At 34.0% G+C, this 20,000-nt stretch overlaps 2 protein-coding genes across 3 annotated transcripts in view; one reads left to right on the forward strand and one right to left on the reverse strand.

Annotated features, from left to right (window-relative positions):
- LOC144973619 (sorcin-like) overlaps positions 1–7,854 on the forward strand; it is a 10,226-nt gene extending 2,372 nt beyond the window's left edge. The window contains exons 3-7 of the mRNA XM_078916278.1: positions 262–389; positions 2,372–2,446; positions 2,988–3,062; positions 3,997–4,168; positions 4,917–7,854. Of these exons, the coding sequence (XP_078772404.1) occupies positions 262–389; positions 2,372–2,446; positions 2,988–3,062; positions 3,997–4,168; positions 4,917–4,955 (489 nt within the window). The 3' untranslated portion in view covers positions 4,956–7,854. The remainder of the gene's footprint in view (positions 1–261; positions 390–2,371; positions 2,447–2,987; positions 3,063–3,996; positions 4,169–4,916) is intronic.
- A 7,557-nt stretch (positions 7,855–15,411) lies between these two features.
- Positions 15,412–20,000, reverse strand: part of LOC144973620 (progestin and adipoQ receptor family member 3-like) — a 10,986-nt gene continuing 6,397 nt past the window's right edge. For both annotated transcript variants that reach the window (XM_078916279.1, XM_078916280.1), the window contains exons 6-7: positions 17,371–17,461; positions 15,412–16,646 (exon numbers count right to left, since the gene is read on the reverse strand). In XM_078916279.1, the coding sequence (XP_078772405.1) occupies positions 16,519–16,646; positions 17,371–17,461 (219 nt within the window). In that variant the 3' untranslated portion in view covers positions 15,412–16,518. The remainder of the gene's footprint in view (positions 16,647–17,370; positions 17,462–20,000) is intronic.

Below are 20,000 nucleotides of genomic sequence, written 5' to 3' on the forward strand. Positions count from 1 at the left end.
CTTACTTTTTCTTGGGTGCTTTATTTGTAATTCTAGAACTTTTAACTATCCTATTTTCTTCTTTTTTACTGGCGCTGATATAACCTAAATGTGTTGCAAGCGCCGTAAAACCCTTAAAAACATAAAAACAAACAAACATTATTATCAAGGCAGTGACAATAGTGTTTATTAGAAGACATATGAACATTAATGGTAAACAAAGCTTTATTTGTAATAGAATATGGAAGGTATTACTCATTCAGTGTTCTATTTGATTTACAGAATGTTGATGCAGACAGATCTGGTAAAATTACAGCCACTGAACTCCAACATGCTTTAATGAATGGGAATTGGTCGCCTTTCAATGCCGAAACATGCAGACTGATGATCGGCATGTTTGACAGGGATCGGTAAGTGGAGATTTTTTATATTTTCATTTGTTATCTGATAGATTACTCTTTATAGGAAGGCTGGGTGGGGTTCCTGATCTCCCATAGTGGGCAGGGAGGTACATACTGTGTCTTCTATCCCCTTATATCTGTTTTCCAACTTGCTTCCTCTTTTTGTCTTGGAATGAGAATACTTGGTTTTGTCCTGGACCTGGCCGGATACTCTGGTTGAGAGGGAAACAGTCAAATGTATAGTTAGTTTTGGGAGATGATATTTTTTTGCTTGTAAATCATCTCACTGTTATGCACTGTATTATGTTTTGTTTACGTATTACATATGATTTGTGAACATTTGAGTGTGTTCCTCTTAGTGGGGAGCCTGCACTTGTGTCTTGATGAGACTTTTAGGTGATCTCAAACTAAGTACTTTGATAGTGTGCTCTTGGAATCTACATCTGTTTCCTATTTGAACCAATTCCCCTTTGTCTTACCTTTTCTTGGGTGCTTTAATTATAATTCTAAATCTTTTTACTATCCCATTTTCTTCCTTTTTACTCGCGCTGATATGACCTTAATGTATTGCAAGCGCCGTAAAACCCTTAAAAACAAAACAAACTTTATAGGAAGGAATTTATTAATGTGAACATCAGCAACTGTATCTTGTATTTTATATTTTTAAAGTCTTTATCATTGCAATGCTTATTATAATATATTACTTGTTAAAATAATTCCATGGATTGTTAGTCATGAAATATTTTATAAGAACAATCAGATTCAGATATCACAAGCAATTACAGATGTGTCGATTAAATTACCTTTCTTTTGTATTCTGTCATAAATATGATTTCAAAAAGGTAGCAATTTGCTCTGAAGAAATATAATTATATACCTGTTTTATTATTTTATACTTTAGTTTATATTTTAGCTGGAGAGGACATTTTTTTTATAGATGTGAGAGATTTCGTAAATTATTTTCTTATATACCAGACCAATTCTGTGTGATTCGTGTTTGCTTCATTGTTTAGTCTAATTTCAATGGCTTATTTTACAATATAATTATGACATTTCATTGCATTATTGAATCAAGTAAAAGTGAAAATGTTGGTATTGGCTAAATGTATTTTCTCACTGGCTTTTTAATATTTTCGAGTTTCTCTCAGGTCGTCTTCATTCGTTATCCATTATAAAGAAAAAAGATAGATAAATAAGGAAATGAAACATATTGACAAATGCTTATATTACAGTCATAGACTAACTTTTTGATATTTCTTTCTTTTTTATAATATTAAAGTGAAGCTAATAAATCAAACTAAAGCAATATGGAACAAAATTCTTAACTGCCAACCCTGTATCAATTGAAATGATGAGTCATATATATCATTTCAAAATGTTTAGTAATTGCGGACGCTTATCAATTGAAAATGTTGAGGAATACTGTATTTTACTAAACCCATCAACAACAGTAACAGACCATTGGCAATTCCGTAACACTTCAAAGTAAAAGTGAAAAAGATATTACAAGATGCTGTCACAGGTTTAAATTGTAAACCATCATTAATACTGAGACTATTTTTTTTTTCTCTCAAGAGGTAGAACAAAATTGGAATAAATTTCATTGCCAAACTGTGTTATCAGCAACTTGTTTCTTATTATATCGTTAAATAAGATTTGTAATATTTTACGATGTGAGTCGGACATTGTTTTTCCTTTAGCAGTTCAGATACTACAACTTAGACGTGGCAGATTTTAACACTAGTTGAATCTGCTTTAATAATAATAATAATAATAATGCTGAAAACTTATATAGCGCTATAACTCCGAGACACCAGACTCTTAAATTACAAATTACTTTGGCTGAAACATAATAATTTACACACACAAGCAGACACACACACACACACACACACACACAACACAAACCAAACCTATCTTTCATTGTTGTTTGTCTTTGTCTTTGTCATTGTTTTGTTTTTTTTTAATCTTTTTATTTGCCTTGATTTCAGGAATGGAACCATTGATGTTTATGAATTTGCTGCCTTGTGGAAATACATTCAGGACTGGAAAGGTTGTTTTGACAGGTTCGTTGACTGATGACCGGATGAGGCACAGGTTTTATTGAAAAATGTTTTTTTTTTAAAAATCAAATCAAAAGGTTTTTTACATTTTTTATCTTGAGGATAATACTTTTTTAAAGTACTGTTTTATTTGTTCTCTAGACCTAACGAAACCCAGATATTCCTATTTTTTTTTTTTAATTATTTTTTAAAAAGTTGAAAGCCTATTTCCAAATCAATTTTATCATAATCTTACTGAATCAATCTATCACTTATTCAACCCCCCCTCCCCCACCCCCTTTAAAATTGGGAAGGGTTTTTATTTTAGCCTGTTAATTCAAATCTTGATTCCTTATGTTATAAAATTATAAAAACGTCATAGCCTATGGAAGATTTAAGAGAATCTGTATATAACAGTTTTAACAATGTGACAATATTTGACATTTCAATGTGGTTTATCTCTGAAACGAGTCATAGAATCTATGGAAGGAAGGTTTGCATTACAAGCAGAGAATCAAGAGAAATGATTTGCGACTTATATTTTATAATTTTTTTTCTTTTCCAGATTTGATACAGACCGATCAGGAAATATTGATGCCAATGAACTAGGGAATGCCTTCAGACAATTTGGATACATGTTGTATGTATCATTTTGATTATTTTTTGTTTTTCTTCTTCTTCTTCTTCTTCTTCTTCTTCTTCTTCTTCTTCTTCTTCTTCTTCTTCTTCTTCTTCTTCTTCTTCTTCTTCTTCTTCTTCTTCTTCTTCTTCTTCTTCTTCTTCTTCTTAATTTTTTTTTGTTAAACAAAACCCCAGAATATTGTATTTTGTTGTATTTATTTGTATACATGTGAAGAAACAATGTGCAAGTGTGTATGTTCGTGTATGGCTGTGTCTGTAATGTAAACGTGTTGATGTTCATACCATGAACCAAACTGAGCATTGTTTACCTCACATGAATTGCCTTTAATTTGGACAATACAGATTATTATTATTATTATTATTATTATTATTATTATTATTATTATTATTATTATTATTATTATTATTATTATATTATTATTATTATTATTATTATTAATGCCTGAATCAAATTGAGTTAAATTGAGAGTTCAGAACAAAAAAGAAAAATGTGTGACCTTTGTTTCAAATGGCAGAATATGATTAAGTAAGTGTGTATTTTCATGGTTTAATAATGAAAAGTAACAACTCACAGTGATTACCAGTTTTATCTAATATAATTTAAGTAATTATCAATGCTGATGGTATTCCTCGGATCCGCGGAAATCTGCGATTTTTGTGTCAGAGGAGGAATTTCCTCCTTTAAAAAATGACATTTTCCTCAATCAAATTTTCTGGCTTTGAGAGATTTGATGTGTAGTGGAACAAACTGGTGCAGTCTCCCCACTATCCAGAAGATAGATAGAGTAGTTTACCATCTCAATGGCTCTAAAAGTGGGGGTTGGTGAAGTAAAAATGTGGCGTAAAGAATACCATTCATAATTTTCCTCCCTTTTTCCCCTTTTTTGTCACCATCAACACTAAATTCTGATCCGATGTTAAAATCTTTCCAGATCCCCCCAATTCAGCCAGTCTGTGATACGGGTGTTTGACAGACGTCGCGGTGGCTACAGCATTAATTTTGATGATTTCATTCAAGCCTGTGTCATGCTCAAAACATTAACAGAGAAATTCCGTGTTAAAGACACCAACCAGAATGGAACAATCCAAATCAGTTATGAAGAGGTTTGTGTTTGTTATTTATTTCATTTTTGACAGTCTTGACTTTAATTGACTTTTATTGATTTATTTTTCGTTTTGCTGGTTTTTTTTTTTTGGTTTTTCTTTTTACCCAAATACCAATGTATTATTCTTTTTGACAGTCTTGACTTTAATTGACTTTTATTGATTTATTTTTCGTTTTGCTGGTTTTTTTTTTTTGGTTTTTCTTTTTACCCAAATACCAATACATTACTGAACTCTGTTACAGTTGAACTGGAACACAGTAGCCTCTACCGAAATAAGTAATTGTATTAAATTCCACATTTTGAGTCTTTGTGACCCGAATTGATCTTGCGTGTCTATATCAGGGTTCTAATAAATGGCTTGTGGATGAAAGCAAGACGGACATTGCACAAACATGAAAATGTATTTTTCTACTACTTTGACTCAAAGTTTATTTCAGTTACTGTAGCGTTAAACAGAGATTCATGGAGCCAACGGTTATCCCAGTTACTGTAGCGTTAAACAGAGATTCATAGAGCCAAAGGTTATTCCTTGTTACTGTAGCGTTAAACAGAGATTCATGGAGCCGAAGTTTTTCCTTGTTACTGTAGCGTTAAACAGAGATTCCACCTACTTTCCTAAAATTGGTGTCAATGTAATGCACAGGTGTGGGTATATGCGACTAGGAAAGCTTTCTTTTCAACTGTCTTGTTTAATATTTTCATCTGATTATTTTCTTTCTTTCTGTTTGTTTTTTATTCAATTTCAGTTTTTGGAAATGGTTCTGGACACAACAATAACCAAATGATGACATGATAGGATGGCAAATCAAGACATCAAATCTTACAGTATGCAGGGAGGGAAAACGGTGATATTGGATAAGATTTGAGGGAAATGAGAAAAACCTTGAATCGTTAAGCAATTTTGCTGTACAAATTTTAAGTATTTCTGTATGAGGTCAGAGAAAGTATGTTAATCTAATTTTTTGGTTAAATAGAGTAAATGCTCTCAGATTTCTTTAAGGAATTGTGAAAGATTCTGCCTATTAATACAGGGGTCACTTGATGATTTAAATACAATGGAAATTGTCGAATGACTTTGTGACAGATTCAAACAGTCAGGTGAATATTAGAAAACATTTTAGAGTTCGTTTGGTTATTTTTTCTTTTATATCTTTGATGTGCACTGCACAATATTGAGGTTATGTATCCGTGCGGTTGAACCAAAAACTATGCGTAACAGCTTCATTTGAAGAAAAAATATACACAAGATGTGGGGGTTTTTTTTTCCTTTTTTTTTTTTTTTTTTTTGTTGTGCATTTTGTGCTTTATAATGGTTGACATCTTTTTTAAAATTCGAAAATTAAATTTAAATTGAAAATTTAAAGTTAAATCTCATTGATGAAATAACAATCTGCCTTTTATTAAGTTAAATTAGTACACAATGAATTAGTGCACAGCCACCTGTGACATCCCTACTTCATCTCCACAGCTTTGTGTTTCTTTGGTTAGTTTGTATGCTGACAGCACTGTCTACGCAAGTGGTGGTGACATTGTTGATAATATGATTTTTAAAAACTTTTCTCACTTTTATTTGTCGGCAATCCTCCGCATATGATTGATCCCATTGACATTGAAATATAGTCCAAATATCTTTTCAATCAAAATAAAGTGCGATTTAAATACTGTTTTAAATAGATATTTATAGGCTATATTACGGTGGTATCACCAAATGGCTGAAAATGTGTAAAGAAAATTTAGCATGGTATCAAACATGTCCTATCCTAGCCCTGAGGAAATTATCATGTGGCTCTTGTATTATCCCCCCTGCCCCTTCCCCCCTCCCCTTTTCCCCCTCCCTCTTCCCCCCTCCACCTTCCCCCCAATTAAGGATGAATGGGAAATTGCGGATAAATGTGCAAGATTGTTTGGCATATTTGGTCTTCACCATTGTTGAATTATTTTATCCAGCATTGTTGTTTAAAAATACTTTTAAAATTTACATATATTATTTAATATTTCTTCGCTTGTATTTTTATGTATAGAATCCGAGTGTTTTTTTGGGTTTTTTTTTGTGTTATTTATCAAGGGTTTTCGAGACCAAAAATAATGTTATCTTTCAAAACAGGTAACTTTTTTTTTTGTATTTGTCTCCTATTTGTATTATGTATGGTTAGTCTAATTTTGTTTTATTTTTGATTTTGTTGTTTGACCTTGTAAATGTTCCAGTATCGAAGTGTTTTGTATCGAACAGCAATTTAATTATACAGAAGATATATTTGGATATCGTTGGGCTGCCAGAGATTTTCATGAATTGACTTGACGATCCTTTCTGGGTGGGGTTCATGACCTCCCATAGTGGGAGGTCAGGGGAGGTACATACTGTGTCATCTATCCCCTTATATCTGTTGTCCAATACGCTTTCTGTCTTTGTCTTGGAATGAGATTACTTGGTTTTGTCCTCGCTGGGAGGGAAACAGTCAAATGCATAGTTATTGTTTTCCTTGTAAATCATCTCTCTGTTATGTATTATTATATTTGTTATTTTCAATGTATAATGTAAGCATTTGAGTGTATTCCTCTTTGTTTGCTTTTGTGCTTGTGTCCGGATGATACTTATAGGTGATCTCTGGTGGTGTGCTCTTGGAATCTGCATCTGATCCTTATTTGTTCCCAGTTCCCCTTTGTCTTACTTTCTCTTTGGTGCTTTAATTGTAATTCTAGATCTTTTGACTATTGACCCATTTTATTCCTTTTTACTGGAGCTGATATAACCTAAATGTGTTGCAAGCGCCGTAAAACCCTTAAAAACAAAAACAATTGACGATCCTTTATATTGGAAGTGACTGTTGACAATGACAATGGATATCCTCAATGAAAACATTTCTGGAGCTTTCGATTGTAATTACGTTGCCTATTATGATTTGTACATTTGATTGTATCATCACACTACTGTCAAAAACCATATATATGACCCACCGTCTCAAAACGGTATTATGTCGGAACGAACCAGATGCTTAAAAGCTTTATTAAATGTTAAACTGGTCGAAAATATAAATTGTTGGCATTTGTACCCTAAAATATGGCATCTATTCTCCTCAATATAACATACAAACTCAACACAAGACTGATATTTCTGGCTATAAATTCAATTTTCAACATCTTAACCATCCCGACTTAATACCATTTTGAGGCGAAGGGTCACATATATACTGTTTCATTTTGGAATATTGAATGAAATTATCATTCCTGTTTTTAATAATACTGTCAATGATAAACTTGAGCACGGCCATTGGAAAGGCAATGAAGTTAGCTTGTGAGCAGAGTAACCCCCCTTTCCTCCTTTGATACTATAGATAGTATGCACTTGGCTAAGAAGCTCATAACATTGCCATCCGGAAGTATAACGGACCAACACACAAAACTGTGTGTAACCATGAACTTTTATAGTCTGGTTAATACAGTTTAGTGAGAATTACTCACAAACGCGGATGGCAAAATACAATAACAAAGGCTTGAGTGACGTCATCTTCATTCTATCTATACTATATGAGTATAAATGAGCAATGTAGAAAACACAACTAGTACACACCCATTTATCTCACAAAAAAACCCCCAAAAACATGCCGGGTGCCTACAAAGATTTGTGTAAAACAATAATATAATATAAATAAGTGATCACTTGTCACAGAGACAGTAAAGTAAAAATATTCATTCTTTTAGATGAAGGGGAAAAAAACCTCCAAAAAACTCCCCAAAGTTTGAGATTTTATATAATGCTCACATCGCTTTACAAGGGGTCCCAAGCCAACAGTAATGTTCAACATGCAGGAGGGGACATGACACCTGTATGGCACTATTACAATTTTTCGTTTCTCTCTCCTTTTGGGAATCACTAAAAGCTGCCAACCTACTGCAAAAAATGCGGAATTGTATGCATTTTCAGCGATTGTACGCATTTCCCCCCTAAGATTGTACCCGTTTTCAATGTACGGAGTCACTTCAGTTTTTTAAAATTGTAATAGCCGGATGCTCATATCGCTGTTATCTTCAGCTTGCTGGATCGTTCAAATTTGTCCTACTGTTTTAGTCCGATATCACGGAATCGAATATTCATCGTTAGCCCGGAAGTCCGTTTCAAGCTTTTACTTTTAGGCCTAATTTCTTTGTTCAGAGTCATTGTCTTGCTCTCTCTTACTTTCACAATGGTTAGTTTCCGTCGATTTCAGGATTGTACCCATTTTTATGAAATCTCCCCCATTTTGAGGTCCCATTGTACACATTCTCATCAGATGGGGTTGGCAGCTCTGATCACTATTAAATCTCTTTGTTAAGAGATGAATTTGCTTCTGCAAAAGCCATTTTCAATGCAGCACACTGGCTTGCTACGTATTTTACTTTATTATGTCTGGACATTGGACAGTGCCATGTTTATAACATATTGTAAAACATCAACGTGCTTGAATCAAGTATTGGTTGTACCTCTATTATGATAAAGAAAAGGTTGAATTTGAATTTATAAAATTTTGTTCTTTATTTATGTGGTGAAAGGGTGAGAATTGGGAAAAACATTTGAAAAAAAAGGGTCTTTTTTCTTAAATAAGTATACCTCATGGAGTCGGTCACGCTGGTAAACTGTTATTTATTATAATATTTATATATATATATATATACAATATGTATGCATAATGTTGGAATACGTGAATGTTAATTTACTCATCATTACAGTTGTGATTTATCCATTTATGCTTGTAACTTATGAATTGATATTATGTTGTCAATTTCTGTTATTATTATTGTAATGATCTTTACTCTGATATTTCCATTCTGGTTTCTTGGCAAAATACATTTTTTAACTTTTTGTGCGCTTTTTCTTCATGTTTTACCTTATTCTAGAATAACAAAATAAATATTTGACAATTTTTATTGCAAAAGAGTTGCTTATAATATGTATGAACATATTCTTTTGCGTATTCCATTTCACACGGGATACAGAGTGGGATCCTGGGTGGGGTTCCTGTCCTCCCATAGTGGGCAGGGGGGTACATACTGTGTCTTCTATCCCCTTATATCTGTTTTCCAACATGCTTTCTGTCATTGTCTTGGAATGAGATTACTTGGTTTTGTCCTGTCCCTGGCCGGAGTCCTGGCTGGGAGGGAAACAGTCAAATGCATAGTTATTGTTTTGGGAGATGATATTTTTTTTCCTTGTAAATCATCTCTCTGTTATGTATTATTATATTTGTTATTTTGAATGTATGATGTAAGCATTTGAGTGTATTCTTCTTTGTTGGATTTTGTGCCTGTGTGCGGATGAAACTTATAGGTGATCTCAAACGAAGAACTCTGATAGTGTGCTCTTGGAATCTACATCTGATCCCTATTTGTTCCCAGTTCCCCTTTGTCTTCCTTTTTCTTGGGTGCTTTATGTGTAATTCTAAAACTTTTTACTATCCCATTTTCTTCCTTTTTACTGGCGCTGATATAACCTAAATGTGTTGCAAGCGCCGTAAAATCCTGAAAAACAAACAAAACAGAGTGGGGTCCTTTGACCTCCCATAGTGTTCAGAAGGTCACGCTGTGTCTTCTATCCCCTTATATCTGTTTTCCAACATGCTTTCTGTCTTTGTCCTGGAATGAGATTACTTAGTTTTGTCCTGACCCTTGGCTGGGAGGGAAACAGCCGAATGTATAGTTATTGTTTTGGGAGATGATATTTTTTGACTTGTAAATCATCTCTCTGTTATGCATTGTATTATGTTTAGTTTACATATTATATTATATGATTTGTAAACATTTGAGTGTATTCCTCTTAGTAGGGACCTGTGCGTGTGTCTGGATGAGACTTTTAGGTGATCTCAAACTAAGTACTTTGACGGTGTGCTCTTGGAATCTACACGGTGTGCTCTTGGAATCTACATCTGTTCCCTATTTGAACCAATTCCCCTTTATCTCACCTTTTATTGGGTGCTTTAATTGTAATTCGAGAACTTTTTACTATCCCATTTTCTTCCTTTTTACTGGCGCTGATATGACCTTAATTTGTTGCGAGCGCTGTAAAACCCTTAAAAACAAACAACAAAACAGAGTTGGGTCCTTTGACCTCCCATGGTATGCAGGGGGTCACGCTGTGTCTCCTATCCCCCTATATCTGTTTTCGGAGTTGCTTTCTGTCTTTTTCTTGGAATGGGATTGCTTGGTTTTATGTTGGCCCTTGCAGGAGTCATTGACTGAGAGGGAAACAGTCAAATGTATACCTGTATTAGTTTTGGGAAGCCATTTTATTTTTTCCTCGTAAATCATCTCTCTGTTATGTAGTGACAGTTTATTTGTTTTGAACATATCCTGTAATCATTTGAGTGCATTCCTCTTGGTGGGATCATGTGCTGGTATCTGGATGAGACTTTTAAATGATCTCTATGTTATGCTCTTGGAATCTACATCTGTACCCTATTTGAACCAATTCCCCTTTGTCATACTTTCTCATGAATGTTTTAATTGTAATTAGTAATTCTATAATATTTTTTTGACTATCCAGAAGGTAAAAAGAGTAAAGGTATACCAAGAAAAACATATTTGACTAGTTTGAACAGCTGGGTGACAAAGAAAGAGAAGAGTAATATTAGTTTTCTGAGGTTATCTGATCAGAGAGATGAATGGTGTACCATGATCACCGATGTCTGGCACAGACTTGGTACTTGAAGAAGAAGAGTCCCATTTTCTTCCTTTTTAAGGGCGCTGATATGACCTAGTGTTGTAAGCAAATATCGATTGATTTAAATGACTCTCGTCTCGCTCTGCAAACATTCTCATTTAAATGACCCTCATCTTGGCAAACACTCTCAAACCCGGGACTTCGAAGTTCCAGGTTGAGGTGGCTTTACCACCAGCGGGACATCTGAATTTTCCGTTAATCTCTGAATGGTGTAGGACAATGTTTGCTTAATGGCTTTCCTGAAGATGTAACTGTCAAAGTGTCTAATTGCTGGTCAGAGTACCAGTATTGATATGATATGATATAAGTCCAGATTTATGTAGGCTTTTACAGCCTTTTATCTGCTCTTGTGCATTCGTGAACGTTTTTAATTCACGTCTCTCAAAACTGGGCATGCCACATAGTGGAAGGAGGTGTCTGAATTTAACTTTACAAACAGTTTCACAATGAGTGTCGAGACGGCACTTGAATGCCTGCAATGAAGGGGCGTCGGCAACTGTTGCAGGCAGGCGGTTCCATTTGTCGATCACCCGAACTGAGAAACAGTTCTGCCTAAGGTTTAGAGAACACCTTTCCTTGGAGAGTTTGAATCTGTGTCCTCTGGTGGTGCTGATGGAATCAAGATTTAGAAGGCATTAATAATTTTATGACATGTTTCGAGTACATGACTGGAGAACTACAACACTGCACCACTCATAAAAACAAATAAAATAAGTTTCACTCATAAATCATTTCATTTTGAGAAAGTCATTTTTATTGAAAATTTCAATAAAATTTACTGAGAAAAGTATTGACCAAACTGTTGACAATCTCTCTCCAGGATTTATTACAATTACAGGAACAATAAGATATAAAAGTTTTAAAAATCGAATTCCAATATAAATAACGACATAACCACATCATAATATAACAAAATCTTCTCATAAAAAGTCACGGCAAGAATTACCATAATTATTAATAAAACTAAATTTCAAAATCTATGCACGAACAAATAGAAAATTTGGATAAAATTATGTCCTTCAATAAGATATAAATAGTGTGAAATCGCTGACATAAAATATAAAACAAAAAATAATGATGATAAATAAAATAATCGGAAAAAACAAATTTTCAAAAAAATAAATTCTAGGCTACTAGTGGACAGTTAAGTAAGTGTATCACAGATTAACAATTATAGATACTTAATTCAACAGATTAAGAAATAAAAGAATTAAAATTCATTCAGGGCTGCCAATCCAAAATTAAACGGGACAATAACTTTTTAAAAATCAAGATTTATGTTTTTTAGAAGGAAAAGAACAAAAATCTATTCTGAACTTGTTCATAAAAATAAGAAGACAAAACGCACTGCAATTCTTTATAATGAATTCAATTTTAAAGGTGCCATAAACAAACCTTTGAGACTTTCAATTAGTCGCATTACATTTGTAAACATCACTAAATCATCAGGAAAACAAAAATCCAGGGGGAAAAAAATGGGATTTTAGAAATCGTTTCAAGATTTATTTGATTTAAAACTAAAAAAAAAACCAAAGAAAAACAACCGAGAAATAAAACAACATAAAAGAGAACAGGAAAAGCACTGGAAAAAAAACAGGAGCGAGCAGCTCTCAATTTATCCTTTTACGACAAGGAGATGAATCTTATGATATCCAATTTTATTTTTTGATAATAAAAATTCTAAAAACATGTATCAAAGCACATTATATAGTTACGCACACACTCAAAAGTATAAGACTCAACACACACACACACAATCAGAGAATTTTATAAAGAACAGTCAATAGGGAAGCTGGGGACAAAAAGTAGATACCTTTTATAATAGGATAAAAAATTTGTCCTTGATTGAATTAAACATTACAGATAAAAGAAACATTTGGTAAACTTGCTTAACCATCACCATAACTAGTGTACCTAATGTAATAACTTATTTATGAACAACAAGAAATGAAGTGAGTAGGAAAGTGCCAGAAGACAATAGAGTAAAACTTTCGCGGCGGCGATGGGGGCTCGAACCTGTGACCTTACTGGTACGACAACTCCGCCTGGCTGGGGAGAGCGTGACTCTACCGTATGACTATCCACGATCCTGAGAAGCTATAATTATTAATTTTTGTACACTACCTTCTCTAATTCCACATCTTCTAGAACGTTAGTAATGGGAGCCATGGCCACATCTGGGCGGGTTAGCTAAACACCTATTCTACCTAATTATTGTAACTATGAGTCCTGAAAGTGACGGCTGCTTTCAATTCCAATACATAACAGGACGAGATATACATGAATAGTAATATATATACTGGTGTATTTTTCAAACAATATATGCTGCCAAACAGATGATAATTTTTATGTTCAAAGATCTCTTAGCCAACAACTCGCCTCAGTCTCAGTCTAGATAATTTTTCTATTTTCTTTTCAAATGATTCGTTTTCTATTTAAAAGATCCAATGTTTTTTTTTAGCTAGCAAAGATGGGGAATCAAATTTAATTCCTGTGCCATTAAATTACACATAAAAATAAAAATCATAAGCTAGCAGACGGTTTACGTTTTGCAACACTATACTTGACTAGATTTTTCAAAAATGAAAGAAACAAATATAAAATTCCCTTTATTCATTCTCATGGGGAAATTTGTCTATAGGGTCTATTCCAAGGGAAGACTGGAATAACCCAGGCATCAGCTGCAGTGCAGCACTGCAAAGTGACCTAGGGCGAGGTGACTTGCTCAAGGCTACATAGCGTGGCGGGTGATTGACCTCGGTACCTTTCAGGTACGAAGCAGAGATCATACGACTGAGCCACGCTGTCCCATGTGTATGTATCAGTGCTGATGGTTTTCCTCGGATCTGCGGAAATCAGCGATTTTTGTGTCAGAGGAGGAATTTCATCCTTTAAAAAAAAAATGTCATTTTCCTCAATCAAATTTTCTGGCTTTGAGAGATTTGATGTGTGGTGGAACAAAGGGGTGCAGATTCCCCACTATCCAGAAGATAGCTAGAGTAGTTTATCATCTTAATGGCTCTAAAAGTGGGGGGGGGGGGGGGGGGGGGGGGGGGGTTGGTGAAGTGAAAATGTGACGTAAAGAAAACCATTCATAATTTTCCTAGTTTTTCCCTTTTTGTCACCATCAGCACTGGTGTATGGTGGAACCCACAAACAGAAAATAGAAATTATCGTAATGTGTCTTGACTACATGACAAATCATACATGGGCAAAAATATAAAAATAGAAACAATAGAATCAGAAACATCAACAAAATGGAAGTATAATTGCTCTGTAAGGTAGATAGATAGCCAATACTTTCACTTTCAATAAAAACGATATGAATTGTCTATTTTTAATTAAAACTCGAGACAAAATGCCAGAAAATAATTACCATTATCATTTTTCTGTTTGTAAAAAAAAAATTACTTTAATACAGTTAATTTTTAAAAAGTTATTGTAACACAAAAACAATAAAAACCGTTAATAATAATAATAATAATAATAATAATAATAATAATAATAATAATAATAATAATAATAATAATAATAATAATAATAATCATCATAATTATAATAATAATAATAATAATAATGCACATTTATATTGCGCAACCGATCCCCCTGGTTGGAGGCTCTGGGCGCAATGTCATGTTCTTAAATCTAACAAAATAAAAACTCATTTACAAATTAATACGCGTATACTTCCACTGAGGAACTGGGAAGGGATAAGTAAAGAAAACATGAAAACAAAATAATAATTTAAAATATACTTTTTACAAGATCAAATGCTGCAGTATGGCGTTTAAAGAAACAGTTTAATCATTCACATTCCATGTGACATGGCATAAAGGTAACTATATTAACTCAATCAATCCTAGAGCTTTTTGCTACTTTTCAAAATTGGATAAAATGTATTAAAAATGAACATGTGTATAGATAGTTTTATTCAACTACCATTAACATGTAAAAACTAAAAACAATAGCTTTGATACTACGCCTATAATTTGTCTCAGAAAAATGTAATAAATAGGCATTGTGTAAAAGTAACCCGGGTAAACTACGGATAGAGTCGGTTTTAGGGTTGAGTGAGTTAATATACATATATATATAAGAATTTCTTTTTAAATCTCAAAAAAGTTGAGCTTTCATATATGTGAAAAACCATCTAAAAATGGTATTACGACTTTAGCTGTGAATAGTAGTCCTTCAGAGCCATTCAGCCCATGGAGCTGGAGTTTAGCGTGAAATGGACAATATCAATTGCTTGCTATCCTTTGCAAAGGACAATAGTCTATCTAGCAAAGTACTTTCCTGCATGCCTAAGAGACCCAGTTATCCATTCACTGCTGGGTAGACAGGGAGGTAGAAAAAACATAATCTCGACTGCACCCGGGATCGATCTTGGTTCCTTTGCACGTGAAGCAAGTGCCTTGGTGGTGATCTTGATGCTCAATTTTGAAAGGTCATAAACAGGAAAATATCCACTATAATGTGTTCAAATTGCTTTACGAGGGGTACCAAGCCCACAACAATATTAAACATGTAAGCAAGGTGATGATACAATATTTTTTTGGTTATTTTTTTTTTTGGACAAAATCAATGCTAATATTAGCCAGGTACTCATTTTACACCTAAGTACAGTGAAAGAAATTTAGTAAAGAAGCACAATGAGATAGAGCTAATTCGTGGAGATCATTTATAGAAATAATATTCAGATGTACTTTGTATTTAAAATGCTGTTTGTAAGGCATCAACAAGAAAAATAAATTGAATCAAACATACAGAAGAAGACGATTTCAACAGAAATCACTTATTTCGTCTTGTGAAAACAATTAAGTTAATGCTATTAATGCCCAAGTAGGATAAAAAACACACAAAAAAAAAAAAACAAAACAAAAAAAAAAAACAACAAAACCAGCAAAAAATTAAAAAAAAAAAACTCAACTTTTAAATATATTTTTAAATAATCTATTTCCCAGTTTTCTGGCCAAAATTCCAGAGAATGGCAGTTAACTAGTAAACTGAGGAGAACTTTTAAAATTTTGATTCCTAAGAAATATTAAACTGTTAATCAGGATATTGGTTCAAAACTCACTATATAAATTTGAACAGACTTAGTTTGACTATAAGTTACAATGAGCGACATAATCAGTCGGATGGTGCAAAGGTTTGAACAGAGATATTGCCAAATTTAGTTAGAAAATCAATTTTTAACAAAAGTGAGTTCTTATTTTGTACATCTTCGGGAAATTTCAAAGCTTAATTTCACTTCTAAATATTTTTTACAGCTAGTCAAGTTGAAAAATTATGAAATTTGATAAAAGTTGCTGGATACCTTTCCCATACATCTGACCATAAATCCATGAAAAATCAACCGATTTACTTCAAATAAAGATTAAAATACCCCGGGGAACATATTCTTTCAGAAAATGAAAAAAAAAAAAAAGAAAAAAAAGGTGCAAAATCCAAAATGTTCACCTTCCGACTGATTATGTCATGGACTGACACATTTAAAGTTTTGCCTTTAAAATGACTACCATGCTCATCCAAATACCAATTCAAAAGAGTTAAACTTATCTGAATAATTTACTTGATAATCCTTTTAGTTTGTACAATCGTAAAAAAAAAAAAAAAACCAACCCGACAACTCTTTTCATGTGTGGAAACGGCAACTACACGGAGCATTCGTGTGAAATCCTGTAGTGTAAAATTTCCTCCCCTGCTTTATGCCAGTAGAGAAAGGCCAGGACGATGAGAATGTGCCAGATCTGATGACTGGAGCCGATAAAACAGCATTTACCTGGCATGGGGACAAAAACAATCAATGTCTATCAATCAAAAAAAATTTTAAAAAGCAATAATAAAAAAGAGCTTTATATAGTGCAACATCGACTAAAATGTGCTCAAAGAGCTTTACAAGTAAACAGTGACACTTAAAGTGTAGGATGAGACTTTAGATGACGTTAAGGTACTGACACATTACAACCTAGTTAAAATGAAGTAAAATCTTATTGAATCTAAGATTTATTTTTTGTTGAATGTGTCTTGATATTAAATTAGTCATGTTTTATTGACATAAAGACATTTTTTTTAAATACCTTAAAGTGGATCAGTTTTCATTGGATCAGATTTTATTGTATCTGGGTCAAATTCTATAAAATTCTTGGAAAAAAAAAAGAAAAAAATCCACAACAAATAATCAATCTTTACAATATAATTTCTCGTAGGCCTTTCAATTAAAAAAAAAATCAAATTAACTAAGTCATTCAACCTTAACTCACTCAACCCTAACACCGACTACATCCGGAGTTTACTAGGGTTACTTTTACCCCATGCCTATTTATTACATTTTTCTAAGACATATTATAGGCGTCGCATCAAAGCCAATGTTTTCAGTTTTTACATGTTAATGGTAGTTGAATAAAACTATATATTGTACATGCTCATTTTAAATTCATTTTTCCAGTTATGAAAAGCAGCAAAAATCTCTAGGGTTGAGTGATTTAATGCCACTAGTGATTTACCTGGGAACATCCGTTCCGGCATTTTGGTGATATAGAAGGTGAAAGCCAGACTTCCTAACAAGTACATCATTGTTACTTTTGGAATAAACAACTGAAAAGCAAAAAAAGTTCATATAGAACATAAAATCCCAGATATTACCAACAACAACAAATTTGATCAACTATTAAACATTTATTTTTCAACTCGGTGACACAATACTGGAGAAAGTCACCAAATGATTGTATACAATCTGCAGTGCTGGGTAAGACAGATAAAGATAAAGACGTTGAACTTATATTTTGTTTTTCAGGGTTTTACGGCGCTTGCAACACATTTAGGTTATATCAGCACCAGTAAAAGGGAAGAAAATGGGATAGTAAAAAGTTCTAGAATTATAATTAAAGCACCGAAGAAAAAGTAAGACATAGGGGAACTGGGAACAAATAGGGATCAGATGTAGATTCCAAGAGCATACCACCAATGTACTTTGAGATCACCTATAAGTCTCATCCGGACACAAGCACAAAATCCAACAAAGAGGAATACACTCAAATGATTACATTATACATTAGAAATAACAAATATAATAATACATAACAGAGAGATGATTTACAAGGAAAAAAATATCATCTCCCAAAACAATATCTATGCATTTGACTGTTTCCCTCCCAGCGAGGACTCCGGCCAGGGCCAGGACAAAACCAAGTAATCTCATTCCAAGACAAAGACTGAAAGTATGTTGGAAAACAGATAAAAGGGGATAGAAGACACAGTAAGTACCTTCCTGCCCACTATGGGAGGTCAGGAACCCCACCCAGTCATTGAACTTAAACTGAACTATCTTTTCTCTAAATTATAATATAATCCACATATAATTTCCATTTGTTTTCCTCATTAAAAATATCAGAATGAAGCGATAAAATATGGCGGATCTGAAACTCCTATTTAATTTACAACAAGATATGAAGTGAGTAGAAAAGTGCCAGAAGACAATAGAGAATAAAAATTTTCCGCGGCGGTGGTGGGGTTTGAACCTGCGACCTTATTGTTACGACAACTCCGCCTGGCAGGTGAGAGCGTGGCTCTACCGTGTGAGCTATCCACGAACACAAAAATATTCGTTTCAAACCCAAGTCATTTCTAGATCCCTCTCTCACCCACTTCTGGGACCGCCGATTCGTTCGCCCACCACCATCGCGAAGTATTTTGACCAGCAGTTAAGCTTAATAGCCAATATTCTCAACACAAACATATAACATAGAAACGATTGAGACATTGAGTATGCTCCGGTGTATGGGGTGAATTTTTAATTCAGAAAAGTGAGTGGAGCAGGCACTTATGTTGGTAACAACAAGATATGAAGTGAGTAGAAAAGTGCCAGAAGACAATAGAGAATAAAAATTTTCCGCGGCGGTGGTGGGGTTTGAACCTGCGACCTTATTGTTACGACAACTCCGCCTGGCAGGTGAGAGCGTGGCTCTACCGTGTGAGCTATCCACGAACACAAAAATATTCGTTTCAAACCCAAGTCATTTCTAGATCCCTCTCTCACCCACTTCTGGGACCGCCGATTCGTTCGCCCACCACCATCGCGAAGTATTTTGACCAGCAGTTAAGCTTAATAGCCAATATTCTCAACACAAACATATAACATAGAAACGATTGAGACATTGAGTATGCTCCGGTGTATGGGGTGAATTTTTAATTCAGAAAAGTGAGTGGAGCAGGCACTTATGTTGGTAACAACAAGATATGAAGTGAGTAGAAAAGTGCCAGAAGACAATAGAGAATAAAAATTTTCCGCGGCGGTGGTGGGGTTTGAACCTGCGACCTTATTGTTACGACAACTCCGCCTGGCAGGTGAGAGCGTGGCTCTACCGTGTGAGCTATCCACGAACACAAAAATATTCGTTTCAAACCCAAGTCATTTCTAGATCCTCTCTCACCCACTTCTGGGACCGCCGATTCGTTCGCCCACCACCATCGCGAAGTATTTTGACCAGCAGTTAAGCTTAATAGCCAATATTCTCAACACAAACATATAACATAGAAACGATTGAGACATTGAGTATGCTCCGGTGTATGGGGTGAATTTTTAATTCAGAAAAGTGAGTGGAGCAGGCACTTATGTTGGTAACAACAAGATATGAAGTGAGTAGAAAAGTGCCAGAAGACAATAGAGAATAAAAATTTTCCGCGGCGGTGGTGGGGTTTGAACCTGCGACCTTATTGTTACGACAACTCCGCCTGGCAGGTGAGAGCGTGGCTCTACCGTGTGAGCTATCCACGAACACAAAAATATTCGTTTCAAACCCAAGTCATTTCTAGATTTCTATTTAATTTACAACACCCCCTAACTCTCTCCTTACCAGATATTTTCAGGATTTTTTACAAAACTTCACAACCAACTAACACAATCATTTTTTTTTTAATCACTTAAACACAATAGCAGTAAGTTCAAACGATAAATAATTTCTTTAGTAAAATATGCTCTACAACATACTGTTCATTATCTATAAATTTTATGATGTACAATAGAAATTTGAATAAGAAAAATGTTGGTTTTATCGTAACGAATGTGATGATTTTCCTATAGTTGGTATGGAGAGGGTTAAATGTTGGTTTTATCGTAACGAATGTGACGATTTTC

This window comes from Berghia stephanieae, chromosome 5, assembly GCF_034508935.2.
Source record: "Berghia stephanieae isolate SIO BIC M18660-M18661 chromosome 5, UCSD_Bste_1.3, whole genome shotgun sequence".
Lineage (NCBI taxonomy): Eukaryota > Metazoa > Mollusca > Gastropoda > Nudibranchia > Aeolidiidae > Berghia > Berghia stephanieae.